Source organism: Maylandia zebra, linkage group LG1 (genome assembly GCF_041146795.1).
Source record: "Maylandia zebra isolate NMK-2024a linkage group LG1, Mzebra_GT3a, whole genome shotgun sequence".
In the NCBI taxonomy this organism is placed as follows: Eukaryota; Metazoa; Chordata; class Actinopteri; order Cichliformes; family Cichlidae; genus Maylandia; species Maylandia zebra.
Window position 1 is genome coordinate 30,122,230 of NC_135167.1, and position 26,722 is coordinate 30,148,951.

Below are 26,722 nucleotides of genomic sequence, written 5' to 3' on the forward strand. Positions count from 1 at the left end.
CCTTGTGTGCCACAGACTGCTCCCAAACACGAGGGGACAAGTAATACCTCTAAAACACTTAAGTTGGCTTTATTAAACATTAGATCTCTAGCTGGGAAAACATTTTTAATTAATGATTTAATCACTGAGCACAGCCTTGATTTTATGTTTTTAACTGAAACTTGGTTGGACCAAAGTAACAGTGGAGCTGTTCTCATCGAGACGACCCCTCCTAACTACAGTTTTATCAGTGAGGTCAGGGCGAGCAGGAGAGGAGGAGGGGTCGCTGTCTTATTTAATGAATCATTTCAATGTAAGCAGCTATCTCCTGGAAGTTTTCAGTCTTTTGAATATGTGGCTTTACAGCTGAAGGCCCCATCCAAAGTTGTGTTTCTTAATGTTTACAGGCCTCCCAAATACTGCACAGACTTTTTTAATGACCTCAGTGAACTGCTGTCTGTGATCTGTGTTGATTTTGACTGTGTAATTATTGCTGGGGATTTTAACATTCATGTGGACAACCCTCGGGACAAAGGGACTAAAGACCTGAGTAACACTCTGGGCAACTTTGGGCTGACTCAGCATGTAACAGAGGCCACACATAATAGAGGACACACTCTTGACCTACTGATCTCCAAAGGCCTGAGCATTTCAAAGGTTACTGTGTCTGATGTGGGCCTGTCTGATCATTACTGTGTTTTCTTTGAAAGTAAAATCTCAGCCCACACAAATATATCAACAACAGTGATCACAAAACGGTGTATAACTGAACACAGTAGTGCAATTTTTAACCAGGTCTTCCCATTAACACCTGACCTGCCCAGAGGGTCAGTCAATGAGCTCGTCAATAGCTTCAATGCTAACATGTTAAATGTAATGGACACTATTGCTCCCATTAAGGTGAAGGTTATCTCTGGAAGGAAAAAGTCTCCATGGAGAAACTCCACACTGGTGAAAAATGAAAAAAGAGAGTGTAGGAAAGCTGAGCGCAGATGGAGAAAAACAAACCTCCAGGTTCATTATGACATTTATAAAGAGAAACTTCACAATTATAATTTACAACTGAGGAATGCAAGGAGGTCCTACTTCTCTGACATCATCACTAAAAACAGCCATAATGCTCGGGTCTTATTTTCTACAGTTGACAGGCTAACAAACCCTCCTGTGTCAGTGGCAGCTGAACTTCATTCGACCATGGCCTGCAATGACTTTGCCAAATTCTTCACTGAAAAAATCCAAAAAATTAGACAAGCAATTGGTACATCAACAGCAGATCCAGGATATGTACTGTGTCCACCAAAAAACTGTTTAAACACCATGAAACAGTTTCAACCTATTAACAGCAAAGACCTGGAGGACATCTTAGGTAAACTGAACTCCTCCTCCTGCTGTTTAGATGTCCTGCCAACAAGTTTTTTCAAAAAGGTCTCAAAGACTTTAGAGTCAGACCTGTTACAGATCGTCAACTTTTCTTTATTATCAGGTGTGTTTCCAGAATCACTAAAAACTGCTGTAATCAAACCTATACTGAAAAAGGACAATCTTGATAAGACACAAATGAACAACTACAGGCCGATCTCAAATCTCCCGTTTTTAAGTAAGATCATTGAAAAAGCAGTTTCTCAACAGCTCAGTTACTTCTTAAAACAGAATAATTGCTACGATGCCTTCCAGTCAGGTTTTAGACAGAACCACAGCACTGAAACCGCTCTGACCAAAGTGTTTAATGACATATGTCTGAATACAGACAGTGGAAAAATGTCAGTCCTAGTTTTACTGGATCTCAGTGCAGCATTTGATACAGTTGACCACAACATATTACTCAAACGACTGGAGAACTGGACAGGTCTTTCAGGAACTGTACTAAACTGGTTCAAAACATACGTAGAAAACAGGAAATACTTTGTATCAATAGGTAACTTCACATCTGAGCAGACAAGTATCACATGTGGAGTTCCCCAAGGTTCCATCTTGGGACCCCTTCTGTTTAACATCTACATGCTCCCACTGGCACAGATTATAAACAACAACAAAATAAACTATCACAGCTATGCAGATGACACACAAATATATATCACAATGTCACCAGGAGACCGAGGCCCTGTACAGGCTCTTGGTAAATGCATTGAGGAAATCAATGACTGGTTGTGCCACAATTTTCTCCAGCTAAACAAAAACAAAACTGAGGTAATAGTCCTTGGCGCCAAAGAAAAACGATTACAGGTCACCAGAGAACTTCAATCTATACATCTAAAAACCACAAACCAGGCGAGAAATTTGGGTGTAGTGATGGATGCAGACCTAAACTTAGAAAAACACATTAAGACAATAACAAAGTCAGCTTACTATCACCTCAAGAATATATCAAGGATAAAAGATCTGATGTCTCAACAGGACCTGGAAAAACTAGTCCATGCATTCATCTTTAGTAGGCTTGATTACTGTAACAGCATCTTTACAGGTCTACCTAAAAAATCAGTCAGACAACTACAGCTCATTCAGAACTCTGCTGCTCGAGTCCTCACTAAGACCAAAAAAGTGGACCACATCAGTCCAGCTCTGAGGTTCTTACACTGGCTGCCTGTCCGTCAGAGGATAGACTTTAAAGTTCTGATGCTGGCCTATAAAGCTCTGAATGGTTTAGGACCAAAATACATCAATGACCTCCTGACCCAGTATGAACCATCCAGATCCCTCAGGTCATCTGGATCTGGTCTTTTATCAGTTCCCAGAGTCAGAACCAGACACGGAGAAGCTGCATTCAGCTTTTATGCTCCTTATATCTGGAACAAACTCCCAGAAAGCCTCAGATCAGCTGAAACACTCAGTTTATTTAAATCCAGGTTGAAGACTCACCTGTTCTCAGCTGCATTTGAATAAAGCACCAAATCCACACTTTAAGCTTAAATTTCAAAACTTACATTTAACTACTGATTTTATCTACTGTTCTGATTTTATCTGTTTTGATTTTATATACTGTTTTGTTTGTTTGTTTGTTTGTTTGTTTGTTTGTTAATTAGTTAGTTAGGTTATTTGCTTGTTTTAATCCATTTTAAATCATGCTTTTTATTTGTTCTTGTTTCTAATGTCTCTGTAAAGCACTTTGAATCACCTTGTTGTTGAATTGTGCTATACAAATAAACTTGCCTTGCCTTGCCTTGCCTAATGTCTATTGATGTAGCCACTAAATACAAAAAGCCAGCTTTTTAATGCAATAACATCTGTTATTATATTTGATGCATTAATAAGTTTGCATAAGTGAATATCAGAACTGATGTACAGGAAGAAAGAGCTGTAAATACAAAATGCTTGGTGTGTGAACTGTAGTTCTCATTGTGAAGGCTGCATTGATACATTTTTATATTTATAAGGAACATTTAAGACATGTGCACTTATTGCTGTTTTTCACTTTCAAACAGAAAAGCTGTTTCATTCATTCCAGTCAACACCTCTTTGTTGCTCTTTCATCATTTTAAGTTTCTCTTAATGAAACTCAACACTTCCTGCAGATGTTTAACAGTAAATGTGATGTGAAAATATTTTTTTCTCCTCAACTGCTGGAAGGTTTTTAATGTCAAACAGATGAAGGCGCGACTTTGAATTAACAGCAAACGACAGATGGTGGCAAATCAGAAAACGTGGAGGATCCCTGCTAAACTACCGGAGTCGTTTTTTGTAAATATTAAAATCGTCTCAGTCTTTGACGGCAGCAGCAGCTAAACAGCCGCACCTCATTGCTGGTGCTTTACTTCAACAGTGATGTAGATCTTTGCTGAAACTGCTGTTGGGTGACTTTTTAGTTTGATGTTCTAGCATTTTTTGTGAAGCGCTTTGTGATATTTATCTTGGAAGGTTCTGTGGAAATAAAATTTTACTAGACTGACATTTTCTGAAGTTGCCCTTTGTCACAGGAGATGGTTCATGTCCGCTACATTCTCACTGGTAGAAATTCGCATTCTACTTTGGTTAAGGATGCTGCCTAAATAGTGTGCAGAAGGCAGGACGCATAACTTGTTCACTGTGAAATGATAAAACCATTACATCTGTACTGTGGAGGTGGTGGGTAAGGAACAACAAATGCCCAATGTCCATCCACCTCCTATAAAAAAAGTAATATCTAGAGAACTTCAGGGCTGAAATGCCCTGAAAAGGGGTCTTTTCATGTTTAACGTAGTTGGATGCGCTTGTGAAAAGAAAGACTTAACCTCGATATAACTGGGGTTTAACTTAAACTTTAACGTTGCATAAACTATCACATCAACTTCAACTTGTCGGCCCTGCGAACGACCGCTGCACCTGGCTCAAACAGTCTCTCCTCCACAGATTCCTCATTTATAAAGTGATCTATGAACCCTAACATTATGGCTAATAGGTGTAGTCTCCCATATCAATGCAGCTTGCCAATATTGAAGAACCATTTACTACCTAAGAGGCAAAGAGTGAAAGCATATTCTTGGTTTTTAACATTAAATTTATTGTTGTAGACAGGGGCAGTACAAAAGTGACCTCCTGCAGACTGCTTTTAAGCTTACATGTACTTGGTTTCCATTTGATTAATTGGTTCTGTCACACACAAGCGCTAAAACTTTACCTTTAAACACCTATTTTTTAAATACAGCTCCCTGGACAGTGTTAAATCTGGTATAGATGTTTATACGTGTGTCTAATTCATGTAATGTTTCATATCCAATCTAGAATTCACTATCAAATTAAACATGTTCTGTCGACTTGTGAACTAATAAATAGAAGAAAATATCAAGGGCCATTTTCTGCTGAGCTGATTATTCAAACACAGAAGAGAAAAGCGATGTGTGAACATCTTTAGGGCTTCATACCTTCGATGACAATCTTGCCAACACAAATAAGGCTGCATGCCAACTTTGCGGGGAGAAAAAAAACAGGTTACCTTACTATGACAACAAAAGTCTATGCTCATGAGTTTGCCACCCAGTTTATTGGCAGTGGAGCGGAAATTAGTGCATTTCTGCATAGAGAAATGGAGCATTGCCAGCTTTTCAGTCTTATCTGAGCACCTATTGTTCTCAGTTGTTAGAAGCTTGTAAAGAAAAATTCCATTCATCGCTGATAAATCAGATTTACAGGCACTGCTATGCAGCTCATCAGTTACAGATTTTAGGATAGAGACAGAAGTAGAGTCACATTGTAAAAGTCCAAGTAGCACCAATCTCAGTGATTGCTTATTGATAGATCCTTTAAAATTATTTTGAATTTATCACATTTATGTGGGGGTTTTTTTCTTCATTAATGAATTTTTTGAAACAGAAATGTAACAAGACGGCATGAAAACAAATTGGCACCGCTCATGATGTCATTCAGTTAAAGCAGGAAAATGTACAATTGTGTGTCTGTGTTTGTGCAGTCATGTCTGTGCATTTTGTTGTCTTTGAATGTCTGTGCTGCCTGCATGTGCTCTGTTCCTGTGTTGTTCGGCGATGGAAAAACAAATAACACACTTAGTGCGTGTAAAAGGCTGAAAAGCAGTTTGAGTACAAGTTTCCTCGGGGCAGCTGCATTTGTTGGCGGGTTAATGAATGCCAGAAACATGCTTGTGTTGTTTGGGGAACACAATAGATTAAAGAACGATTGGCAAAGGATTGCTGTTGCATACAGTTCCCAACAACACCCTTTCACCTCCCACATGTAGCCCATAGCTCAGAGACAACCCATCTGTTTCTGCATTCCCAGGGTGAAACCAGCCTTGACAGAACTGGCTAAGCAGTATTTCAAAAGTGTCCTCTCAGGGAAGACGTAGTTGGTTTTGTGTAGTTCCCTATCAATCAGAGTCTCCGCCTCTGTATTCTTATTATCTGTCTTTCTTCCCGAATCGTATTCCTCATTTTTACTCTCTGGTCCCCCCCCCCCTTCCCATTCCCCTTATTCCACCCTCCTCATTTTTAAAAGCCACATGCTCCCAGCCCGTCTGGCTCAGTTGCACCCTGCCAATGAAGGGCTTTTTATTGGGCTGAGATTGAGTGCAGCCAAGCAGGGCCTGGCTAGGGCTGAGGTAGGGGCCAGCCTCGCAGTCCCCCAACCCCTCCCCCTTTCACTGCACAGCCCACTCCACATGCCTGTTCTGGTCTGGCCCTGTCGCCCAGAAGGAGATTACTTGTCTCTGCTGCCCTTAATTGCCGACAGCAGCTGAAAAGAGCCAGAGAGAGGGAGAGAGACATTGTAGAAAGAGGAGAGGGAACAGTGTTGGCTTGTTGAGCTGTTACTTGACAAGCTTGGGCTTAAAGGTTTGTGTTCCTGCTGTCAAATCCTGACTCTGTTTTAGCTGTTTTTATTAAGATGGATGTTGTTTACTTAAATACCAATGCTAGCTCATGGTATTTGGACTGTATTTTGAATAAATAGTACAGTATATCGAACGCAGATGACTTGTTGAGGAAGGAAAGCTGATAAAGTACGCATGTGAAATATAAAACTCATAAACCTCAGTCCATGTTACATTAATATAAAGATGTGTGGTAAGAGCAGTGGGGTCACCGTGTCCTCTCACTGCCCTCTAAGCCAGTGTTATTCTTTTATGGCCAAAGGCTTCCTTCCAGCAGACCCTTTTTACTTTTTCCAATGAACTTGTGAATTTCATATTATTGCACTTGGTTATTGTTGAATCCCCTCCGGCTTGATCCCAGCAAATTAAATAGTGGGCAGTTTATTGAACTGGCAGTCTCTGAAGAGGCTGTGATGCTTTATGAATTTTTCACCTCTTCATTTTGCTGTTTAGTATGTTATATCAGCCTTCATTCAGCTGTGCTCCTGTTAAATATTTTGAGTCCATATTTGCAGCATGTTGCCTGCTTAACTCCCACACATCGCACTTCAGCATGTACTTCCAAAGCATTGCAGTATGTCTAGCTTGCAAATACAAAGATGTTTCAGTTTGTTGGAGCCCTGTTTTTTATCCCCTGGCACAAACAAATGATTAAACAACCTCTGTGATGTTTAAATACCCCCCTTTTTTTTTGTACACCGCTGTGCATGAAAACAGTACGCCAACATATAACAGACCTGACATTGTCAGCTCCTTGCTACAAAAATGGAGTCCATTCCGATTGAGCCCACATGTGAAAGATCAGAAAAATATTGTGTGTGTGTGTGTGTGTGTGTGTGTGTGTGTGTGTGTGTGTGTGTGTGTGTGTGTGTGTGTGTGTGTGTGAAGGAACTCTTGGTTGCCTTCTGTGTGCTCTACGTAAAAGCCATCTTTTACCTAATTCAAAAAAAGCATATTTCTAATAGTAGAAAATTGTCTCAATGGAGAGCAATCCCCTGTTTCCATTATATTTGTCAAAAAGCAACTCTGGACATCATCTGTTTAAGCAGTTAAATGTAAAACTGCCATCAGGAAACATCTGAGGGGGAGAGTGTGGTTGCTGGCTGTTGCTAATTAAGAAAAAAGTGTATGATGCTGTACTGAAAGTGTCCTTGTGATTATTTTGGTTGCTAACAGGTTGCCATGGATTGCCCGTAGCGTGGAAAATGCAGACTTGTCTACAACCAGTAACCTGATAATCGCAGAGAACTAGAGAAACAGTGAACATGCAACTTTTATTTTGAAGGTGAAATTTCTCACTCTCTGGCTTGGTTCACAGCTTTACATTTTACAAACATTGCTTAGTGTTTACAGACAACATTGTGTGCTGTCAACTACTAACCACAACGCTCGCAAGAAAGTATTCTGTGCACTACCAGTTTTTCTCAGCAACCACTACCAACTCGTTCGCAAGGGTAAAATATGCATTCCTAACCAGAGGTTGCCAGCTGTCATCAACTGGTCTCTAGGTCTATGTAACTCATGCTTTTGCCTGCAAACTATTGGGCGAAGATGTATATAGAAGGATTTAGGAATTACTTGGTGTGTTGTACCACTTGCTCAAGAAGCTTGTGCTTTAATTTTGGTGGGTACAATTCTAGTATTTCATAATTCTGTGACTTAGCAGTGCCAATATCTGTGTGTGGGTAACACCATATAGTTTATGAATGCAGGTGGCTATCAAAGCTTGCTAACCTTAGCTGATATCTTAACAACCTGTCATCCAGATATTATCATTTGTGTCTCCAAAAAAAGAAAAACCAAACATGGCATCAGTTAAGGATACAAAATGTGGAGTCCAGAACCTTCTGGGTTATTAACATCACACCAGAAAACTTTCTTCCATGTTGAACACATTAAGCAAAGCAAAATGGCTGCAGTTAGTAGCTTCAAATGAACTGTGAAGATGTGAGAGTGACATCATTCTTGTCTCTGAGGGGGAAAAAAATAATAAGTACATTTCCCAAAATGTCAAGCTGTTGCTCTAAGAGTGCTAACCAGATGATTGAATTATGCACACTCAGTCTGATCCACAGCTAGGACAGTGGAGCTGCACTTTTGTTGAAACACTGGCAAGAATTATCATCAGTTGTCACGCCGACAAGGTCGAGGTGTGTTTGCATCCACCTTTTCAAAGCAGCGTGGAACGCAGCCATGCAGCGGACGTGCACTCCGTGCGACGTTTGTGACAGAGCGGAAGCGTTTTGTCTCACGATTGAGTAAGCCAAGTAAATTAGAGATCAACTAGTGATACACAATTCGAGCTGAGGCATTTGAATGCAGCTGTACACACAGGCCCTCAGATCTCTCCCCATGTCGAACACATTAGGCAGTCTACCCAGAATGCCCAAGGGCTGTAAGCATGACCTACCATACTAACAAACTGACTCACTAACGAACGAGTGTGCCACTGCGAGGTCACGTGACAGTCACCCACGGTGTTTTCGTGTAAATTCACTTAACAGTTTCCTAATTCAATACCTGTGTTTAACTTTAATTGTATTTGTAAGCAGGTCCACTCAGACTACATTAGATCCTTCCTGATGAATATGGAGGGCTTTAGAAAACCTTCTTGTCACACAACCACAACGTTTCGTGCCCTTTTGATTAACGTGGAATGGAAACAATTAAGTGGGGGAGGTAGTGAGGCAAAGCAGCACATTCAACAGCTTTAAATGCTAATTAGCTAATGGAGGATGAAAGAGCAGGCAACTGGCAGGGTCTCACATGAGCACACTCGAGCACTGGCTGCAGCTAGGCTCGTTTCATCTGAATTCAGACCACCACCATTTTGTTTCCTTGAGTACAACTGACAATACAGCCATCTTGTGTAACGAGAGATTTCTCTTTTTTTTTTTTCCGTAATGATCTTAAATGCCTCTGTGCTTCTTTCTTCCTTTTGAATCTTCTCTTATTCCCAATTTTTATCTCTCACTTCTTAGTTGTGATATATTCTTCTTTTATCTGCCACGTCTTATGTAATTATTCGAAGATCACAGAATATTCTCACAGGCGTTGAAGTCAAGTATAGTTTTTCTTTTATGTGCTTCTTATGCTGCAGGCAGCCCACTTATACACAGAGATAACTCTTTTCACTTGTGGCCCAAGTCACATTGTTCATCATGCTGTTAAAGTGATTTTTTTTTTAGATTATTGCTCCTTGTAGTCTTACTCAGACAAAAAAGAGCAGCGTGCCTGCACAGTACTTTGCATCTGCTGTGTGAGAAAGTGGTGTGTTAACAATGTTAGAATAGCGAGGAAGACTACCTTTCACAGGCTCCATTATTGAAGGATTTTGGAGCTTGTTTTCCTGTTAATGTGATAATGACCACTGCAAGCATGATGAATGCGCTCTCTTTCTTCTATACAGTTTTATTTTTGTCTTTGTAGCAGCATTTCACAAAAGTGATCTCAAGGAACTTTGTATTGTTGGTAAAAAGCTGCAGTATTAAGCCATTTTCACACATGCAGTGCAGCCATGAAAGTCTTGCAGAAATAACCTGATGAACACAAATGTTTAATGTAGCTCCGTCAGACATTAAACGGCCTTTAACCTGCCAAGTTCGTAGTCCGTGCAACTGATGTGCACAGATGAGAGCGTGCCTCTAGGCTAAAGTCTGTTGTGTTTGCAGCTAGTGAGTGGTTGTCCTGTGTTCTGCCTCCTGCACTCTACCCAGGCAGCTCTGTCGCCTAGACTTAATGGATTTTGCAAGTATAAAAGTGTAAAGTGAGGGAAGGGTGTGTAAAAGGCTCTTCTTATGTTTCAAGGGTTTTAATGTGTTTAAGAATCATTTCTTGAATTTTTTAAAATTGGCGTAAATATTGGACTTGGAGGAGCTAGTTAGAGTGATTTGTTTTCTGATGTTCACAAATGTCAAAGGGAACAAAATTATGAAGTTAAAAGTTTCATGTCCAAATAGTTTCGTACATGCAATAACACTATAACTAAAACTAAACAACAAAAGGAATATGAAAACCCAAAAAACTGACAATACTGATTTTTGGTGCCTTTTGTTTTCACATGGACGATTCAACCATAAAGCTTTAATTGTAATTGGTCTCCTCAATGGAACCATTACAGGAAAATAGTTTGGCAGGATTTAACTGAGACTAAGAAGAAGTTTCCTTTGGCTGCTGCTTACTTCCTGATATAACAGTGTCTCTTCCCAGTCTCAAAACAGGGATCTTCCATGTGTTAGGTGAGTGTGTTAACCACTACTGGTAGGGAAATGTTGCTTACTTTGATCCCGTCATAGACAGTAAAAAAATTAATTGTGTGTGGACCCACCTACAAATTTTCATTGATTGTTTGTTCACAGTCAGACCCTCCTCTCCTCATCATATTCAGTTTTTTGATCACCAAGATGGCGATGGCTGAAGCGCTTATCTCAAGGCCTAAGAACACAATTTCAGAAACCCAGGAGTGACATCACTGTAGCTACGTCCATCTTTTAAACCCCACTTAGTAAGGTTGTTGCATGAGCGTAGGGAACGCCTAACTTCAGAACTCAGCTGTATCGAAGGATATGATGAAGTCCAACTGTGCAGCGTTTGAAGTTTTTGCTCTTTTAATTTGTTATATAACTATTTGTGGTTGTGTGCAAAGTGATGTATGGGCAGACTCTAATTGGAGGACTGTTTTCTAAATCTTCTAAAGTAGAAAGATGGAGTTTGGAAAACAGTCCTGGTCCAGTAGCCAAATTACACATTAGTGATGTATTTCAATTTCCCTAAGAATGATGATTTACAACCATCCTATATCCACTATTTAATATTCCATATTAAGGAACCGTAGGTATTTTATATATAGAGATTTTTTTTAATGAAAATTGCTCATTATTATTTATTAATATAATTTATTATCATTTGGTTTTGTTTTATTTTTCTGTATGCTTCACATTTAAGTTTACTAGTTCACACCACAAGACCAAGACGTTCTGAATGTGCCTAAGCCATCCCATAAACAAATCAAAGAAATGAGCTCCAACACCTGTGCTTCTGGTAGTGAAGGAACGTCTTTGGCACACAGGAATAAGCTACCAACAATTTCCATTGTTGGTTTTGATGTATCTCCAACCTCGTCCCCTCGTTCCCTCCGCCTTGTTTAAAACCTGCAAAATTACAGATAATTTTGTTCAAGGACAGTCAGGAGAATTTTCCAATGGGGGAATCTAATTTAATTGGAATCACTGTGTCATTTGCCATAGGAAGGGAGCAATCAAGGGGCTCTTTCAGGAGTGTTTACATATTTTATCACTCAGCCGTGAGTGAGATTCAAGTCGACATGGGGTTTAATCAGAAATAAGCATCTCTATCATCTGTCCTCAGTTTGCAGGGACCTTACAGATAGGTTGCAGACTCTGTTGATTTCCTTTAAAAGCCCCAAATTTGTCACAACCTTCAGTGCTCCTTTGAGGGAGATAGAGAGGCTGTGAATAAGAGAGGCTGTGAATAAGAGAGGGGGGGAGGAAAAAGCATGCTGTCATGAAAAGAGCTGCTTCCTGGCTGGCTAGATGCAATCATGGGCACTATCTGATAGTGCTGGAGGAAATTGGATGAGCTGAGAACTGTTGGCTGCCTGTGATGGGAAAGATGACTCCTTTGTCACTGTGTCAGTCAATTCCCTACTCTCACCTGAGAGACTAATCAATAACAGAGGGAGAGAGAGGTTTTCTCTTGTCTCTTGGCCTCTGTATGCTGTGGGCTGCTGTCACTTATAGGCTGTAAAACGCCCACTCTTACACAGGAATGTGAGACAGATAAATATGTTATGGGTGTGTTTTAAATTCGATGCATTTCTGTAGATGTGGAAGAATGTGTTTGATTTTGAAATTCGAATTATTCCTTGTTCTCCTTATTAATAAATGAACACAAACATTGTATACATGTTCCTTTCTTTCTTTCTTTTTTAAATTGATATTCATTATTTTCTGTTGAATAGTATGTGCACACAACACTGCGTCTGAAAAAGGAATTTCTTACCGGTTGTCATATATTTTGAGTCGTCTTTACTGCTCACAAGTGCTGCAGCTGCTCTCATTAGCGACTGCATCATTAGTTGTGCAATTATAGTGCATAAGACCCAGCGAGACTCATAACTATCAGTTGCTGTCAGGCCCGTAGTATTACATCAGGCACGGAGGACAGTTTGCACGACGTAGGCGTATAAACAGGGACTCGCTGAATGATTCATAACTGTAACGCTGTCATGAGCGCCAACATATTTTCTGTGCACAGTATTGACATGCTAGTCCTGTGTAAGACGATGCTAAACTGTTCTTTTCATTATCCCTCCCCCCACCATCCCTGCAGTTCCCTGATACCTGTGAGGAGTCTGCTTCTCCATTCGTCTTCATCTGCACCAACCCCCAGGAGTTGCTCGTGAAATTCCCCATGAAAGGGAAGCACAAGATCTGTAAGTCCTGCTTCTTTCATGTCCGGGGAAGTGGAGTGGATGAAATTAGCCTGAGCTAACTAAGAATTGCTTTCTTTTTTTCTTCTTCTTCTCCTTTTTAAAAAAAAATCATCTTTAGTATGTATGTTTACACCTATTCATAAAAAAGACAGGTGAAAGTGATAATGCTACACAATTCACAACTACTATATTGTCATTAATAAAAACAAAATTACACACATGGACACAAAGCTCTCACACACACACACACACACACACACACACACACACACACACACACACACACACGCAGTTTCTCTCTGAGAGCCATCTGTAAAGACAGGATTTTGCTGTCAGGTTGCCTGGGGGACTAACTAGGTCTGGATGTGCAATGTTGTTGCTGTATTGTGTGATTTATAAGAGAGCTCAAACACATTTTCCCTCTGCTGCCATAGCTGCTACTGCAAAAATGATGTACCTGCAAGCTCCTTTGTTAATATTTCTAAACCCTCTAAAGACTTGAGAGGATTGTTTATGCAGCTGTGCCTCTCTCAGATCGTTTGATATCGACGGAGAATTCTTTTTGAGATTCTTGAGGTAAAATGTAGCAGGAGCCATGACACCCCCCCCCCCCCCTCCCCCTTTTCCCTACAAAACTGGATATGATCGCCTTGTCTCGGTTTTTGTGAACATAATGAGCAGTTAAAAATGGCTTTGGAGGTGTAGCTCAGACCTGAACATCAAAGGATTAAATGAAATTCTTGTTAAGTAGGATGTCAGCAGGTCTTAAAGAAATTATTACTGGTCTGGAGGGTTTTAAAAGTCTACTTTTTGTACTGAGTACTTTTAAAGCTCTTTTTTGGGGGTTGTTTTGTTTGTCTTTCACAATTCCGCACTTTCCTGCCACGTGAAGTGGAAAAAGGCTCGTGTACGCCTGTTCTTTTATTTTAATTTTCACATTTCAGTGAACCTAAACTGATGCTCTTGAATAAAAGGTCGAAACGTGCTGACACGTTGTTATAGGCTTGCTGATGTAGACGCAGATTGGAAAATCTGGTTCTGCATTATTTAAACTGACTGTAGGTTGTTGTTTATGAATCAGCAGTTTTCTTTTTATTGGTGAATAAATAAATATGGCTTTGTTAAAGTTCCCTGCTGGAAATTATAACCACTAATAGATTATATTTTCTTAATTTTAACGGTACCTGGAGCCAAGTTTTTTTTTCCTGCTACAGCTGCATGCACACATTTGTGAACAGTCTGAAATTGCTAATAAAATATAACCTGAGCTTCGTCCAAGAAGATACGAAACCAAACTCAGAAGACAGTCATGACAAAATGGCCAAAGCATGTCAGGACTTGGATTTAGAGATTTGTATAATGTAGATATTTCCTGCACAAAAGTGAGGAGGAATATTTGTCCTAAAAATCTTTCAGTTCATCGATATTTTTGGGACGTCTTGATTGAACAGACCTCTTTGGGTCATGCTGCAGTTTTTTTTTCTGGTTTTATTCTGCCGAGGTTTGTTCTCAGCTTCATCCCATCTTACTACCTTGAATTTCCCTCTGCTGCTCAACACAAATGTGACTGTTTTCCATTAGAAAGATGTCTTCAGCAGCTGCCAGCAACTTGTTGAGGTCTTTTGCTTGCCCCAGTTTCCTTTAATGGCCTTTTTGCATGCTGTTAACAGTATTTGACTCAAGCAACTTTTGCTCCAAGCTGTGCTTTATTCAGAGAAAAAGCAGCCTGCGTCTTTTCCATTTTATTTGTTCCGTCCTTAACATCCGTCACTGGATGTGTGTGTCAAACACTGAACGTCGCAGGTCTGAATAATAATCCATCACCACATCCTGCTTCTTACAGAAGACACACACTTTAGCAAGCCCTTAACCTGTGCTCTGTTTTAAGACGTTACGATTCTGTTACCCATAAAGAAATGTCTATTAGGTTAATTTTATGTCGTCATGTCTTTACCTGCTGAGATATTTGACAGTGTAATAGTCTGTCGTCAAGGTCCCTTCCTGCTTTGTTCCAGCCAACGCCTAATTTGCGATATCTAGACTATCTAAACAGTCACAGATGTTTGATGACTGTTTAGTCCAGGAACATTAGCACACTTGATCTGCCTTATCTCAAATCATTTTCAAAGACCCAATAAGTTATTTACATTAATATAACCTAAAAGGGGCACAAACATCAGGTAGTATCAAATAATGTCAAATAACAAAATGTAAGTACACAAAAGTTATTTCATCGTTTACAAGATCACTTTACCTCTCTCCTAATTACATTTTCTCCTTGTTTGCAACACAGAGTATTAAAGCCACACATTACTGGCTCATGTTATACTCAGTGTAACAAGATGCTCCCAGCTGTGCACATTAGCTCAGTATTTTAAATTGGTTATCTTGACCTACACAGTCCCACTTGTGTTATCCTTCTGTCACCAGCTAGCTTTTCACTCTGCCGTGCTCTTGCTCTCTCGCCCCTTCTTCTACCTCAATTCCCACCACATCTCACGGGTCAGGTCATTGCCGCTCATCTTAGTCGGCGGGGTTTAGCACTAGTATTTTTATTTTTTTGCTCCTCAAGCAGTTTACGCTGACAAGGTCTGCTTGTCACTGTTATTGCCGGCTATGTCACACCTCATCACAATGAGCAAGAAAAGGGATGAACAGCTTTTCAAACAGCAGTGCTGCTGCTGTCTTACATAATGGTTAAAAATTATTTCTAATAAACTATAATGTGCTGCAATGTGTCATTCTGTATATAAAAATGAATTGTTGAAACTGATGGATGGACTCTGCTATCAGTACTGTGGAAATATAGCTTGAATGAATGTCAGCCGGCTTGCAAAGGCTGCTTTTCTTTCTAAAGATTCCCATTTTTTAGGAATTAACTGCTGAAATTTTCTGCCAGGCTCTGTTAGGGTTTATGTTGAAATATATGTGCAACATCTATAGTCCCTTTCATGGAAACAGTAGTGATCCCATCCTATTACAGCTAAAACAATTAAATATTATCATCTTATTGCCGTACAGGATTTTTTCACCAGGCAGTGGTCATTTAGTTCTTCGTCACTTTTGTGCTCTTGCCTACATTTCATGTGATTAAAATGCTGATATTTGTCATATCTGCAGGCCACATGGCAAAAGCTAGGGCAAACCTAGCATATCCAAATACTTGTACACAGGAACGATATTGGATACGATAGCCGATACCCAAATCAGAGATTGAGATCGAATCGAATTCTGCCCTTTTCTGCAGCCAGTTGCATTACTTGGTATGTGATGGCAATACGAGATGCAAACTCAGTTGATTAGTCATTACCCTGCGGAGGAGTCTGTGACATTTAAAATGATGTACAGTCAAGACTCACTCATGTAATAAGGGATGTGCATTAAGGTTTATGGTCACATCCTGTGTACATTTGTATCTGTATGTGTGCGTCTTTGTGAGCTGAAGGTCCGTTTGGGTTTTGAAAGCTATTTGACTCTGTGACATGAATCCAGATTTCCTTCTCCTATACCTCATGTAGATAACCTTCTCTCCCCTATGTTTTTTCTAAGCCTGACATCCTCTGAAGTGGCTACGTACACAGCGCTGGAAAAGTAAAACACAGACCATATGCCGCTCTACTTAAGACATTTAACCATACAATGCTTGATAAATCTAATATTAACTGACAGGGGCTTGTCTTAAACACTTACATAAAATAACCCAGACGTAAACAAAGTAAAGGATGTGAAAAGCAATCATAATGTTCACTGGGTCATAACAGCTGGCTGTATTTCAGCATTATAAAAAGAAATAGAACAAATGCCACTGAACAGTTTATTATCTCGTAGCACTCAAGGATCCATGCAGGAAATCTGTGTTCCTGCAACTGAACCTCAAGTCAGTTGGATTCATCACAAATAGCCACCAAACAAGACTGATTTAAGAATCGTAGGTGCTGTAGCCTGCTGGAGATCTGAACTATTAGTCTGCCTGCTTTCATGCACAGGTAGTTTGTGCCCTTTATTATCTTAAACTCTCCATCACGTCTTATATTGTCAGATATATTGACTGGACTGCCTGAAGCTGCTACTTGAGTTTTTGCAGAACAAAGTAATGAGATACAGGGTTGACCTTCCTATTATGATGCATCCAAAAATGTAAAATTCAGTTGCTTTCAAGCAGGAGTACATTCCCAGTGTAACGCTCCATGAGTGAATCACATGGCTTTAAGCCTTTGTCTAAGAGTTCTCAAATAAGAGAAAAAAATGTACAAGCATTCCTATATTCATCTGACTTGAGCAATGATTTAGAAGTGCAACAGTTGAGGATCAGTGTACAGAATCATTCATTAGCTCCAGGCAGCGAATGCCTTGTGTTTCCATCTTGCATTAATTTGCTTGCTTCAAAGAACCGCTGGCTGATTGTGCTACAGTGTGTATTTGTTCTACTGGGATTCTTGGACTTTTATTCAGCATACTATACAGTACTGTGCAAAAGTATTTAGCCACCCCTCATTCCTTTGTACTTTGGTTTAAAGAAGCAAAATATATAGTATTTATATTGCATTGGTCTTGAGCAGTAGCTCTCAAGGCTTTCTGAAGGTGTTTCAGTTATTCTTTGGACATTGGCTGCTCTTTCACTTCATTTTCAGTCAGTAATTTTTTGTTTTTCCACTTAACACTGACCTATGAATCATTCAAACTTGAAATAGACATCTAACTAAAGTACGATTCACTGTTGTGTCTGCAAATAACAGGCAACTAACAACAAACCAATTTTAATTTCTGTCTTTAGGCACTGATGCAAAAACACATAATTTGTTCCCATTTCTTTTGTTGAGTCAATGAAAAAAAATAAAACAGTTTGACAGGCTTAAAATGGTATTTTTGGTCTAACAGGATGAACACTTGACATGTCTCAGCAGGGTGTCCTTTAAACAATTGGACGAACTGGACAAAAGAATTGGCGACGTAAAAACTATTAACAGCATATGAACAATATCTAAAAGTCATGTCCTTAAAAATTATGGAACAATCCAGCAAAGACCTGACACGGGACCTGAGACATGCATCTGGCTCTGGAGTTGATCCATCTATTGAAGCCTCATCAGAAATTATGAACACAGATGATCCACCATAAAATACCATCTGAAAAGATGGCATTGGTTCCCAAACAAACTGCCAATGCAGTAAAAATATACCTGATAGTGTCCCACTGTTTGTTTTTCTCTCAGTCCTGGATTGGCCTCCCCAGAGCACCGTTGAAGCGGTATCGGATCTTCTTGACAGAGGGCAGAACAAAAGGCAGCCATACAAAGAAGAGCTTTTAATGTCCTACAAGAAGCCTGGAGAACTATTCCTGAAGACTACTTAAACTTAAATACTCAAATATTAACTTTTAAGCTTGCTGGAACTGTATAAACTTTGTTTTTGTGTTATGTCCCACATGTTTCCCTTTTTCTAGCAAAATATATGAATTGAGGGAAGGTTCCAGTCTTTTGCTTAGTATTGTATGATGGAAATAATTCATTTGCACATAAGCTACATATGCAAATGAATCTCTGTAACCACATGCAGTGTTTTGGACAGTACAGAACCAAAATGCAATTGTTCCTTATTAGAGATGTAAATAATAGTCCTTTAACAGCTTTTAAAGAGCTCTTCATTCACTTTCCACTGAACATAGAGTAACTTGTGAACATATGACTCCACTGAGTACTTTGTGAACAAAGCTTATCTTCTGCTGCACAGATTAGTCACACTGATGGCTCTCCAGCAGATACAATAGAGCTCTCTTTTGTTCAGGTTTCTCACGACAAGAAAGGAAGTCAAGGGTATAATTGCCAAGATGAGAAATTCAGCTTCGACACCAGGTCACGATGGAATCTCAAGTAGTGTAATTCATTGACATATATAATCTGAAAATCGCTGGAAACTGGAGTCTTTTTTTCCCCCCCGAGGACCTCAAGGTTGACAGTGTAGTTCTTCTTTAAGCCTGAAGTGCCGCCAACATTTTCTTTCATCTTTTTTAAAAGCCCTCTAAATAGTTGGAAAGCATAATATCACAGCATTACTTTTATGCTGACATTATACAATAAAGCAATTTCGCCAAAGTATTTAGTAATATTTTTCTCTCCAGTGGACCATTGATAGAAACTATGATCAAGATGTTAACTTAAATTGTTGAATGCTGATGAAAACATGCACTCTTGAGAGATGTTATTAATAATTATAATACCACTGTTAGTTATGCCTTTGCCTTTCCTTATGAGAAACAACCTTCTCATAAGGAAAAATCAGTGGTTTTCCAGTGATCGCACTGAATTCTTTCCAGTTGATTGACAAATAGTTGCATCTGATCACCAGACAGATTGCTAACACGCTGTAATCAGTGCAACTTGTCCATAAACTGTCTGTTTGCAGACAAGCTGACCTGGTATTTGCATTATTATTGCAAACTATTTTTTTAAGCAATCCTTTCAAAGGCAGTGAGCTTGTAAGGCTATTTCCTGTCTGAAGAATTGTGCTTGCAGCACAATGGATGTAGCACTAGATCCTATTGGATGTCTCGAGTAACTCGTGGTTTCAGATAAGCTTACATTAATCACTCTTGGAAAGGTCTAACTTGGTATTTCTTTGTCAGCAGGGAAAATTAAATTACTTGAACACACGTGCTGTAAAACACTGCTCGGATAATGATTAGTCCATCAGTTTACCTCTGCCAAAAACACAGGTTATTGTTTATTCCTTTTCTCTCCCGTGTTGCCTTTTATTTTAGAAGAAAACACAACACAGTTGAGGCTTCTCAGTTTACTCTGCCTGTAATCAGTTGGGTTTTTTATGCAGAGGACTTTCCATTCGTAGTAAGTTAATACAGCTCAGCTGCACCAGTGTTGTTGCTGAGATTATAAGTTTAACTACTATTTTACTTCTGATATTCAGTTAAGTGAATTGTATTAGAGATGGTACTTCGATTAACAGTGTATGTAACACTATCCCACAGAAACGCATAATATCCCAGTAACACACAGACAGTACTTTGTTGTGTAGTAGCTCCATTGCATGTTTATCATATGATTTGTCTCCAGGTTGCTCTGTAAAAAATGCAGAACCTATTAAGTACTCTTGAGGGAATTGCTTAAAGCAAAGAAATCCATATTTACATGTTCTGTGTAACAGCCACAAGCCCGGGGACTACACATCAAAAATACACATTTCTCATTATTTATTTGCTAAACATTCAACATCTCACTTCCTGCTCTTCTTTCAGTGTGATTATAATTTTCTGTGTGCATACATTATTGAGCTCTTGCAATATGTATAGCCCATAATCACTCAGTATGGAAATCACACAACATATACCCTGAGAAAATACTGCATCTTAATTTTGTTCTACTAACCATCAGCTACACTGTTACCTTGTGATTACCGTTTTTGTTTTAAGTGTGAAATCACTGCACCATGGGATTGCAAATTACCTAACAAATGTCCATCTTTTCTCTTGAGATAGTCGTGATTTTCTCTTTTTTTCTCTCTTCTGTTTCTCCCTTGTGCTGTTCTTCTTCTTCTGTCGTCCACTGCTGGGAGACAGAAAGAGGTTAGAGCAACGGAAGTCCTTTTTTGGTTATTTATTCATGGATTTTCCATTTAATATTCATGCCTTTCTCAGGACTATCTGGGTGCAGAAGAGAATTTGCTGCCTCGGAGGCTGCAGGGGCCAAAAATCGGGTTTCAGCTCCAATGAGCCCAGCAGATGAAGGGAAAAAAAAGAGAGAGAGGGAGATAGAGAGGGAATGAGCAAGTGGGGTTTCATGTGTTCTCTAGTAAATGAGAGGCAGGCCTTGAAGGTGACAGGCTGTGTTTATTACTGATCTGTCAGCCGGTTAATGGGGAGAGTAGAGGAGAAGAGAGAGGAGGGAGCTGAGCTGCTGAGTAGAGACCAGAGCACACAGACATGGGAGCCAGAGAGAGCCCCAAGCAATAAACTTTGCCATGCTAGATCTGCTTGTCCTTACAGATTCAGTAACAACACTCCTGCATGCTAAATTAGGAACTGTAAATAACTGAATGAATAACAATGTGTTTTTGCATTGTTTTAAAATTGGGATGTTTCAGTAAATGAACACTGGCAGAAAGCTCTGCGATCAGTCGTTTCCAGACTATACTTAGTCAAGACTTTACACACAGAGGAATGTGTTAGCTGGCATCCAAGTCAGTATGAAGAATGAAGCATGGCCTTCTTTTTTTACTTGTGTTGGGAAAGGATTACGCGTTTTTTCTTTGCTCGTCTAAACTCACCTGACCTCCACGTATGTTTGACATGTAGGTCTGCACTGAGTTTGGTGAGCATCTTTTGCCACCTCTTAACTTTATGAGCTTTCAGGGATTGATTGTTATGCTTGTTATGCACATTATGATATTACAAAAGCCTAACAGACTACAGTGATAGTGATGGGAGATTTTACCTAAAATCCATATTACAGTGATGTAACCGTTACATAATTCACTACAAAATGGGTTTTAATGTGTATATTTTTACATTTTTACAGTGCAATAAGAAAACAAAATTGACTTTGAGCCCAACTAAGTATTTATTTATTTACATTTTGGCTTAGTATCTTAAATAGATTTGTTTTACACCCCAGTTAACAAAGGTTATGAGGATACACTAACTGGGCACGATAAGGCAGCTACAGTAGTTGCAGATTGGCTGACTGCCTGCGTGAAAGATTTAATTTATTGAATATATCGACATGAGTAAAATTAGGTCGGTTAGAAAGTCATAATGTTGATTAATGGAGTTATTTGATTAATTGCCCAGCCCCAGTGAAAAGAGCGAGCGATTCGTCTTGGTGCTGACAGGATATTGAAAGGATGTCTTTACATTTTGAGACACGATATGTTGAATATTTTTTTACTATGTTTGTTTCCCTTCACTGAGTTGAGTAAGGGAAAAGATGCTTTGAAGTAGAAGCCAGATCTTGGTTTGGAAAATTAACTAAGAGCGTATTTTAAAAAAAAAAAACATTTTTAAATATTGTGTAGCCCCAGCAGGACATGCTTTGCCTCGGAGCTTTGTAGCATTTGATTGCAGTTGAGCTCAGAGGTTTTATCAGCTGCCCTTCGTAATGAAACCTTCTGGCTTTATATTTTACTAAAGGGTGAAAAGGCAGTGTAAAGAAATTTCTCTTTGTTGTAACAAGAGATTTGTCTTTTCTTATCTTAACAAGCATTGTTGCCTTTATCAGACGCCGTTACAAAATACATATCAGTCAGCATTTGACGTGCTACTGCTGTCTTTAGTGTCACGTCGCTGTGTGTGCAGCATCCTTTCTGTACAATTCATATGGCTGTTTTTTTTTGCTACTGTTATTTTAATCTTTACAGTGAATGTGTGAACACACCATATGTGGCACTGGTTTGAACAGCTTGTATCCTTGTCTGTGTGATAAAGGCATTTGAATATACTGCACTGTGTCCTTCATCGAGATGCATCGAGTAGTTATAGATTATCTCTGGATCAAGTTCTGATGGTATCTGAGAGGGTGACACTTAAAAAAATTAGTTTTCTCATCAGGTACGTGGCAGGCGGGAGAGTAATACTTGTACCTTACACTCAATTCCAAATTAGAGGTTTTGTAACCAAATTATTTTAATGCTACAAATAGTCTTCACTTTTTTCCAGGCGAGAAGGGAAAAAATAACAATTTTTTTTTCACATGGCTGCTTGGCTCATCACACAGTTGGTTTCAATCTTACCTGCGGCTTACAGAGAACACAGCTAATTATTTATGCACAGTCTACCCAGATCCAGGGTTTCAAGCACGCGGCTACTCATCGACTTAACAAAGCAGCAAACTCAACACACTTTCTTCTGTGTCTCCATTCGTGTGCAGCATTTATATTACTTGGTGAACACACTATACATTAATAGCACCTTTTTCTAGCTGCATTGTAAATATATAACACTCTAGTACAGATTACTTATTGTGAAATGTATAATTCAAAAGACCGGTTTAAAACATCTGGCCTTCTTCTCCATTTAAGCTCCACCTTTATGTTGTGTGCCCTCAGTTTTGTGTTTTCATTCCCACATTTCAATCGGTGTCAGCACGGTGGGGGATGGGGGGTAGAGTGCAGATAGATGTGTTTTGCGATGTAATCAATGTCCTTGATTAGTGAGCGATTACTCCTGTGTGTGTGTGTGTGTGTGTGTGTGTGTGTGTGTGTGTGTGTGTGTGTGTGTGTGTGTGTGTGTGTGTGCATGAGCAGGTATGTGCACGCACATTTGGCTCTGTGTTTGTGTTGAAGTAATTACGAGCGGTCTGCTAGTTAGCAAGACTGCAGTTGGGCTGCGGCCCTGATTTTGTTTATTTGTCAGTTAAGGAACTAAAGATCAATGGGTGGATTATTTGCACAGTTCGAATAGCTGATCGAGGTGAGGATGTTAAACTAGACATGGCCAATAAGCTGTTGGTGAGTGTTTACCTACCCAGCTATGTGTTTTTACATTTTGATGTTGCCATTTCGGTCAAAGAAAACATTTGAAGAAATGAGTTTGAACATAACAGGAACTGTAATAACGCTGTCTAAAATTAGAGCTGATCCATTTTATCTTAGCCAGTTAGTAATGTATCATAAATCATGAAGAATTAATGAGTGTATTCAGCTGTTTGCCGATGTTGACCTTGCTTCACAATAACAGCATCAACAGTGAACATTCAGCTGTGCGAGATGTGGTCAAATTAAGCTTGTTTGATTGGGGTCACTGTAAAGGGAGAGTCAAGGGAAATCAGTTTTAGTTCAATTATTTAAATATATATATATGTTTAAAACTCAACACTCCCCTTTAAGCAAGCATTTGGCTACAGTAGGAAGGAAAAACTCCCTTTTCACTTAAAGGAACCTCCAGTAGAACCAGCTCAGGGAGGGGCAGCCATCTGCTGCGACCAGCTGGGGGTGAGGGGCTGAAGACGGGATAAAAGACCCACTTTGGAAAAGAGCCAGAGATTAATAATAACTACTGATAATCTAATGATTGCAGAGTGGTGTATAAACACGTCGTAATCTCATCAATGAAGTAGCCTGAAAACATTTAAAATTCTACTTTATTAAACTTCCCTTTTTGAGGTGATGAAACTCAATATATATTTAATAACTTGAGCCATTTTTTAAAATAAGCCCCACATAAAAGTATATTTTCAGACTACTTTTTTATTAATGATCTAATTTAACATTAATATTATAGCATCCAAATGTGGTGTGTCAGGGAACTTCCTGGCATGCAGTAGAAAATTATGGATGTTAGCTAGAATATTATGCATGCTCTCTGATACTGATCTGTACTGTGCCGGTCCCATTATGCTGGCAGTTCAAATGCTGACTGTGTGTTTTATTTCCCCTTCATGTCAGAATAGCAAAGCTGTAACGCTATCAGCGAATTGGGTAGCGGGATTAACTGTCAATCTGCTAAATGAAGAAAGGAAAGATCTCTAAAGTATTGCTGATGGTTGTCAAGAGTCAGTAATCACTCCTAATAAGGCTCTATGCATGAATAATGATTCCATTTAAATAGCTGTAATTGCGTATTCACTTTAAGATGTTAGTTAGGTTACTCGTGCCTGTCTGAAGTAATGGAATTACAGGGATACTTCGTTTTTGTGTAATTAAAAAAAATCTAAGCACTTCAATTCACGTATAAGTGTAGGTCCAAGTGCACATATAGCATATAATTTACCCATTTCCTTAATTGCTTTTTCCAGTTTAGGTTGCAGGGAGGCTGGATCCTATCCCAGCTATCAAGGGTAAAAGGTGGGGTACACCCTGGACAGGTCAACAGTCTATGATAGGGCTAACACAGAGAGACAAACAGTCATTCACACCCACGCCCACAACTCCAGCCAATTTAGAGTCATCAGTTAACCTAACAGGCATGTTTTTAGACATGTTTTTAGACTGTGGGAGGAAGCTGGAGAATCAGAAGAGAACCCACCCAGACGCAGGGAGAACATGCAATCCGACTTCGACTCATGCCAAATTCTGGAGGTTTGCTATGTACGGAATTTCAGACTTATGAAATCCATTTTGTTAAGAGGTTTTTATATTGTCAAATAAATGAATGCATAAAAAACGGAATGTACTTTTTAAGAGTAAACTGTATGTGTTATTAAATGTTTATATAATAGTCTTACAGCAGCGTTAATATCCTGGGTCTCCCTGCAGCACTTTGTAGCCAGATGTTATTATATTGTTATGTTTATGTTAGGCGCCCTTGAGAGAAATATTGCGTTACCTATTAATGTAAAGACAGACTTGTGAAAAGCACAGTGGTATTAGTGTAAACACTGACACTCTGCTGCTACAGAGCTATCAACATTTCTTTCAAAGCACATCTTAACTAATGTGATCATCTGACTGCGCTTGCGAGAAAACATCAGCAGCGGTAATTCCCCTCAGAGGCGGCTGTCAGCTTTCCATCATCTGTCACTGTTTTCACTTTGCCTGTTTTCGAAAAAGCATTTGATTCTTGTAGTTTTCCTCTCGCTCTGAAAAGAAGCAGACAGATGTAATAGCCATTAGCCTCGGGGAGAGACGGCACAGATGTGTCAACAAGGCTTGACTTTTACAGTCCAAGTGAAGTCTGAGCAAACAGTGGCTGTGTAGAGGCCTGTGTGGTTGAGCAGTGATCCAGGGACACGGTTGCACGCCGTTGCCCCGGGACTCCAAACAGACCGTGACTCTAGCTCTCATTATAAGAGTGGGTCAGACCACCCCAGTACGGAAAATAAATAATGCAGGGGAAAACCTGAGTGCTGCCACCTCATGACAACATCGATACAACCTCGTCCTTCACGGAGAAGTGCTTCAGCTCTTTATATACTCCTGCTGTGAGCGGTATTTTTATACTCTCTGCATTTTGCTGCTTCTGAGAGCGTTTATTTTCTGATTATCATCACACCTAACTAATTTGTTGTGTCTATGAAACAACACTTAGAATTTCCTCACGTCCTAATTGATATTTTGAGCTTGCTTAAACTGCGTAACCCCAAAACACACAGTCTAAAATTGCATATTGCAAAGAGAAGAAGCTAATTTGTAATTTACTAGCTGGAGTAATGCAGTTGTTGCTTATTATTATTTTTTGTTAATCGATTCATTGTTTTAAGCTCTGGTATCAGCATGTGTCTGCTATTTGGCAGATCTAAATATCTGTCTTATATTATCTAAATCCGCTCATTTCATCTTCTCATTCTTTCTCATGGCCTCCAAAAATCCTTCAAAAAAGGAAAAAATATCCAATTCTCTATCTTAATTTGATCTCAATTTCCTGTAGCTGTTGCAATGCAAAGTCTAAGATGAAAGAGTTGAAATTCTAATTAAGCTGTAATGGCAGCAGCAAGTTGATATCTTTCCTCCTTCTACATTTCTCGCTAGTCAGTCCTCACCCTCCATGTATGTTTAGCTTGATCTCTTCAAATTTATTTCCTACTTTGTAACCAGAGGCAAGAGCCCTTGACTCGCTGCCCCCACAGCCGCAGCCAAGGCAGCCATTTAAGTTGTGATTAAAAATTAATGGTTGAGTGAGAGGCAGCAGAGAGGGAACAGGGGAGGGCAGAGAAAGAAAGACACAATACTTGAGCATGAGGATCGGCTTTGGAGAGGGGAACAAGCCCGAGCTGCAGCTGCTCCCTGATAGAGGGCTGCAAGGTCTTCTCACAACTCTGCTGTGTTTAACTGCTCTGCTCACACCCCACCATGAATATTGCATTACCGCACTATAGGGCTCCTTGTGTTACCCCCACTGAGTGCTGAGCAGTTGCGGCCACGGTGCAGAAGCATCCGAGTCGAGCCGGCCCCCACTGCGAGAGGGGCCTCCACATTTTGTTAGACACACCACACAAACCAGACCAGCTTTCACGCCACATAATTGGCAGACTGATTCAGAGAGAACCCTGCCTCATTACATGTCACAAGCAATTATAATAAGTGCAGAGACAGAAATATTTGCTGACATT

General features: G+C 39.6%; 1 protein-coding gene across 2 annotated transcripts in view; it reads left to right on the forward strand.

Annotated features, from left to right (window-relative positions):
• The window catches only part of trip4 (thyroid hormone receptor interactor 4), an 87,217-nt gene that overhangs the window by 22,887 nt on the left and 37,608 nt on the right, over window positions 1–26,722 (forward strand). Inside the window, exon 12 of one of the 2 annotated variants that reach the window (XM_004557974.5) lies at window positions 12,626–12,728. The exons of the other annotated variant lie outside the window; for it this stretch is intronic. Within the exon in view, the coding sequence (XP_004558031.1) occupies window positions 12,626–12,728 (103 nt within the window). The remainder of the gene's footprint in view (window positions 1–12,625; window positions 12,729–26,722) is intronic. 2 annotated transcript variants of the gene reach the window in all.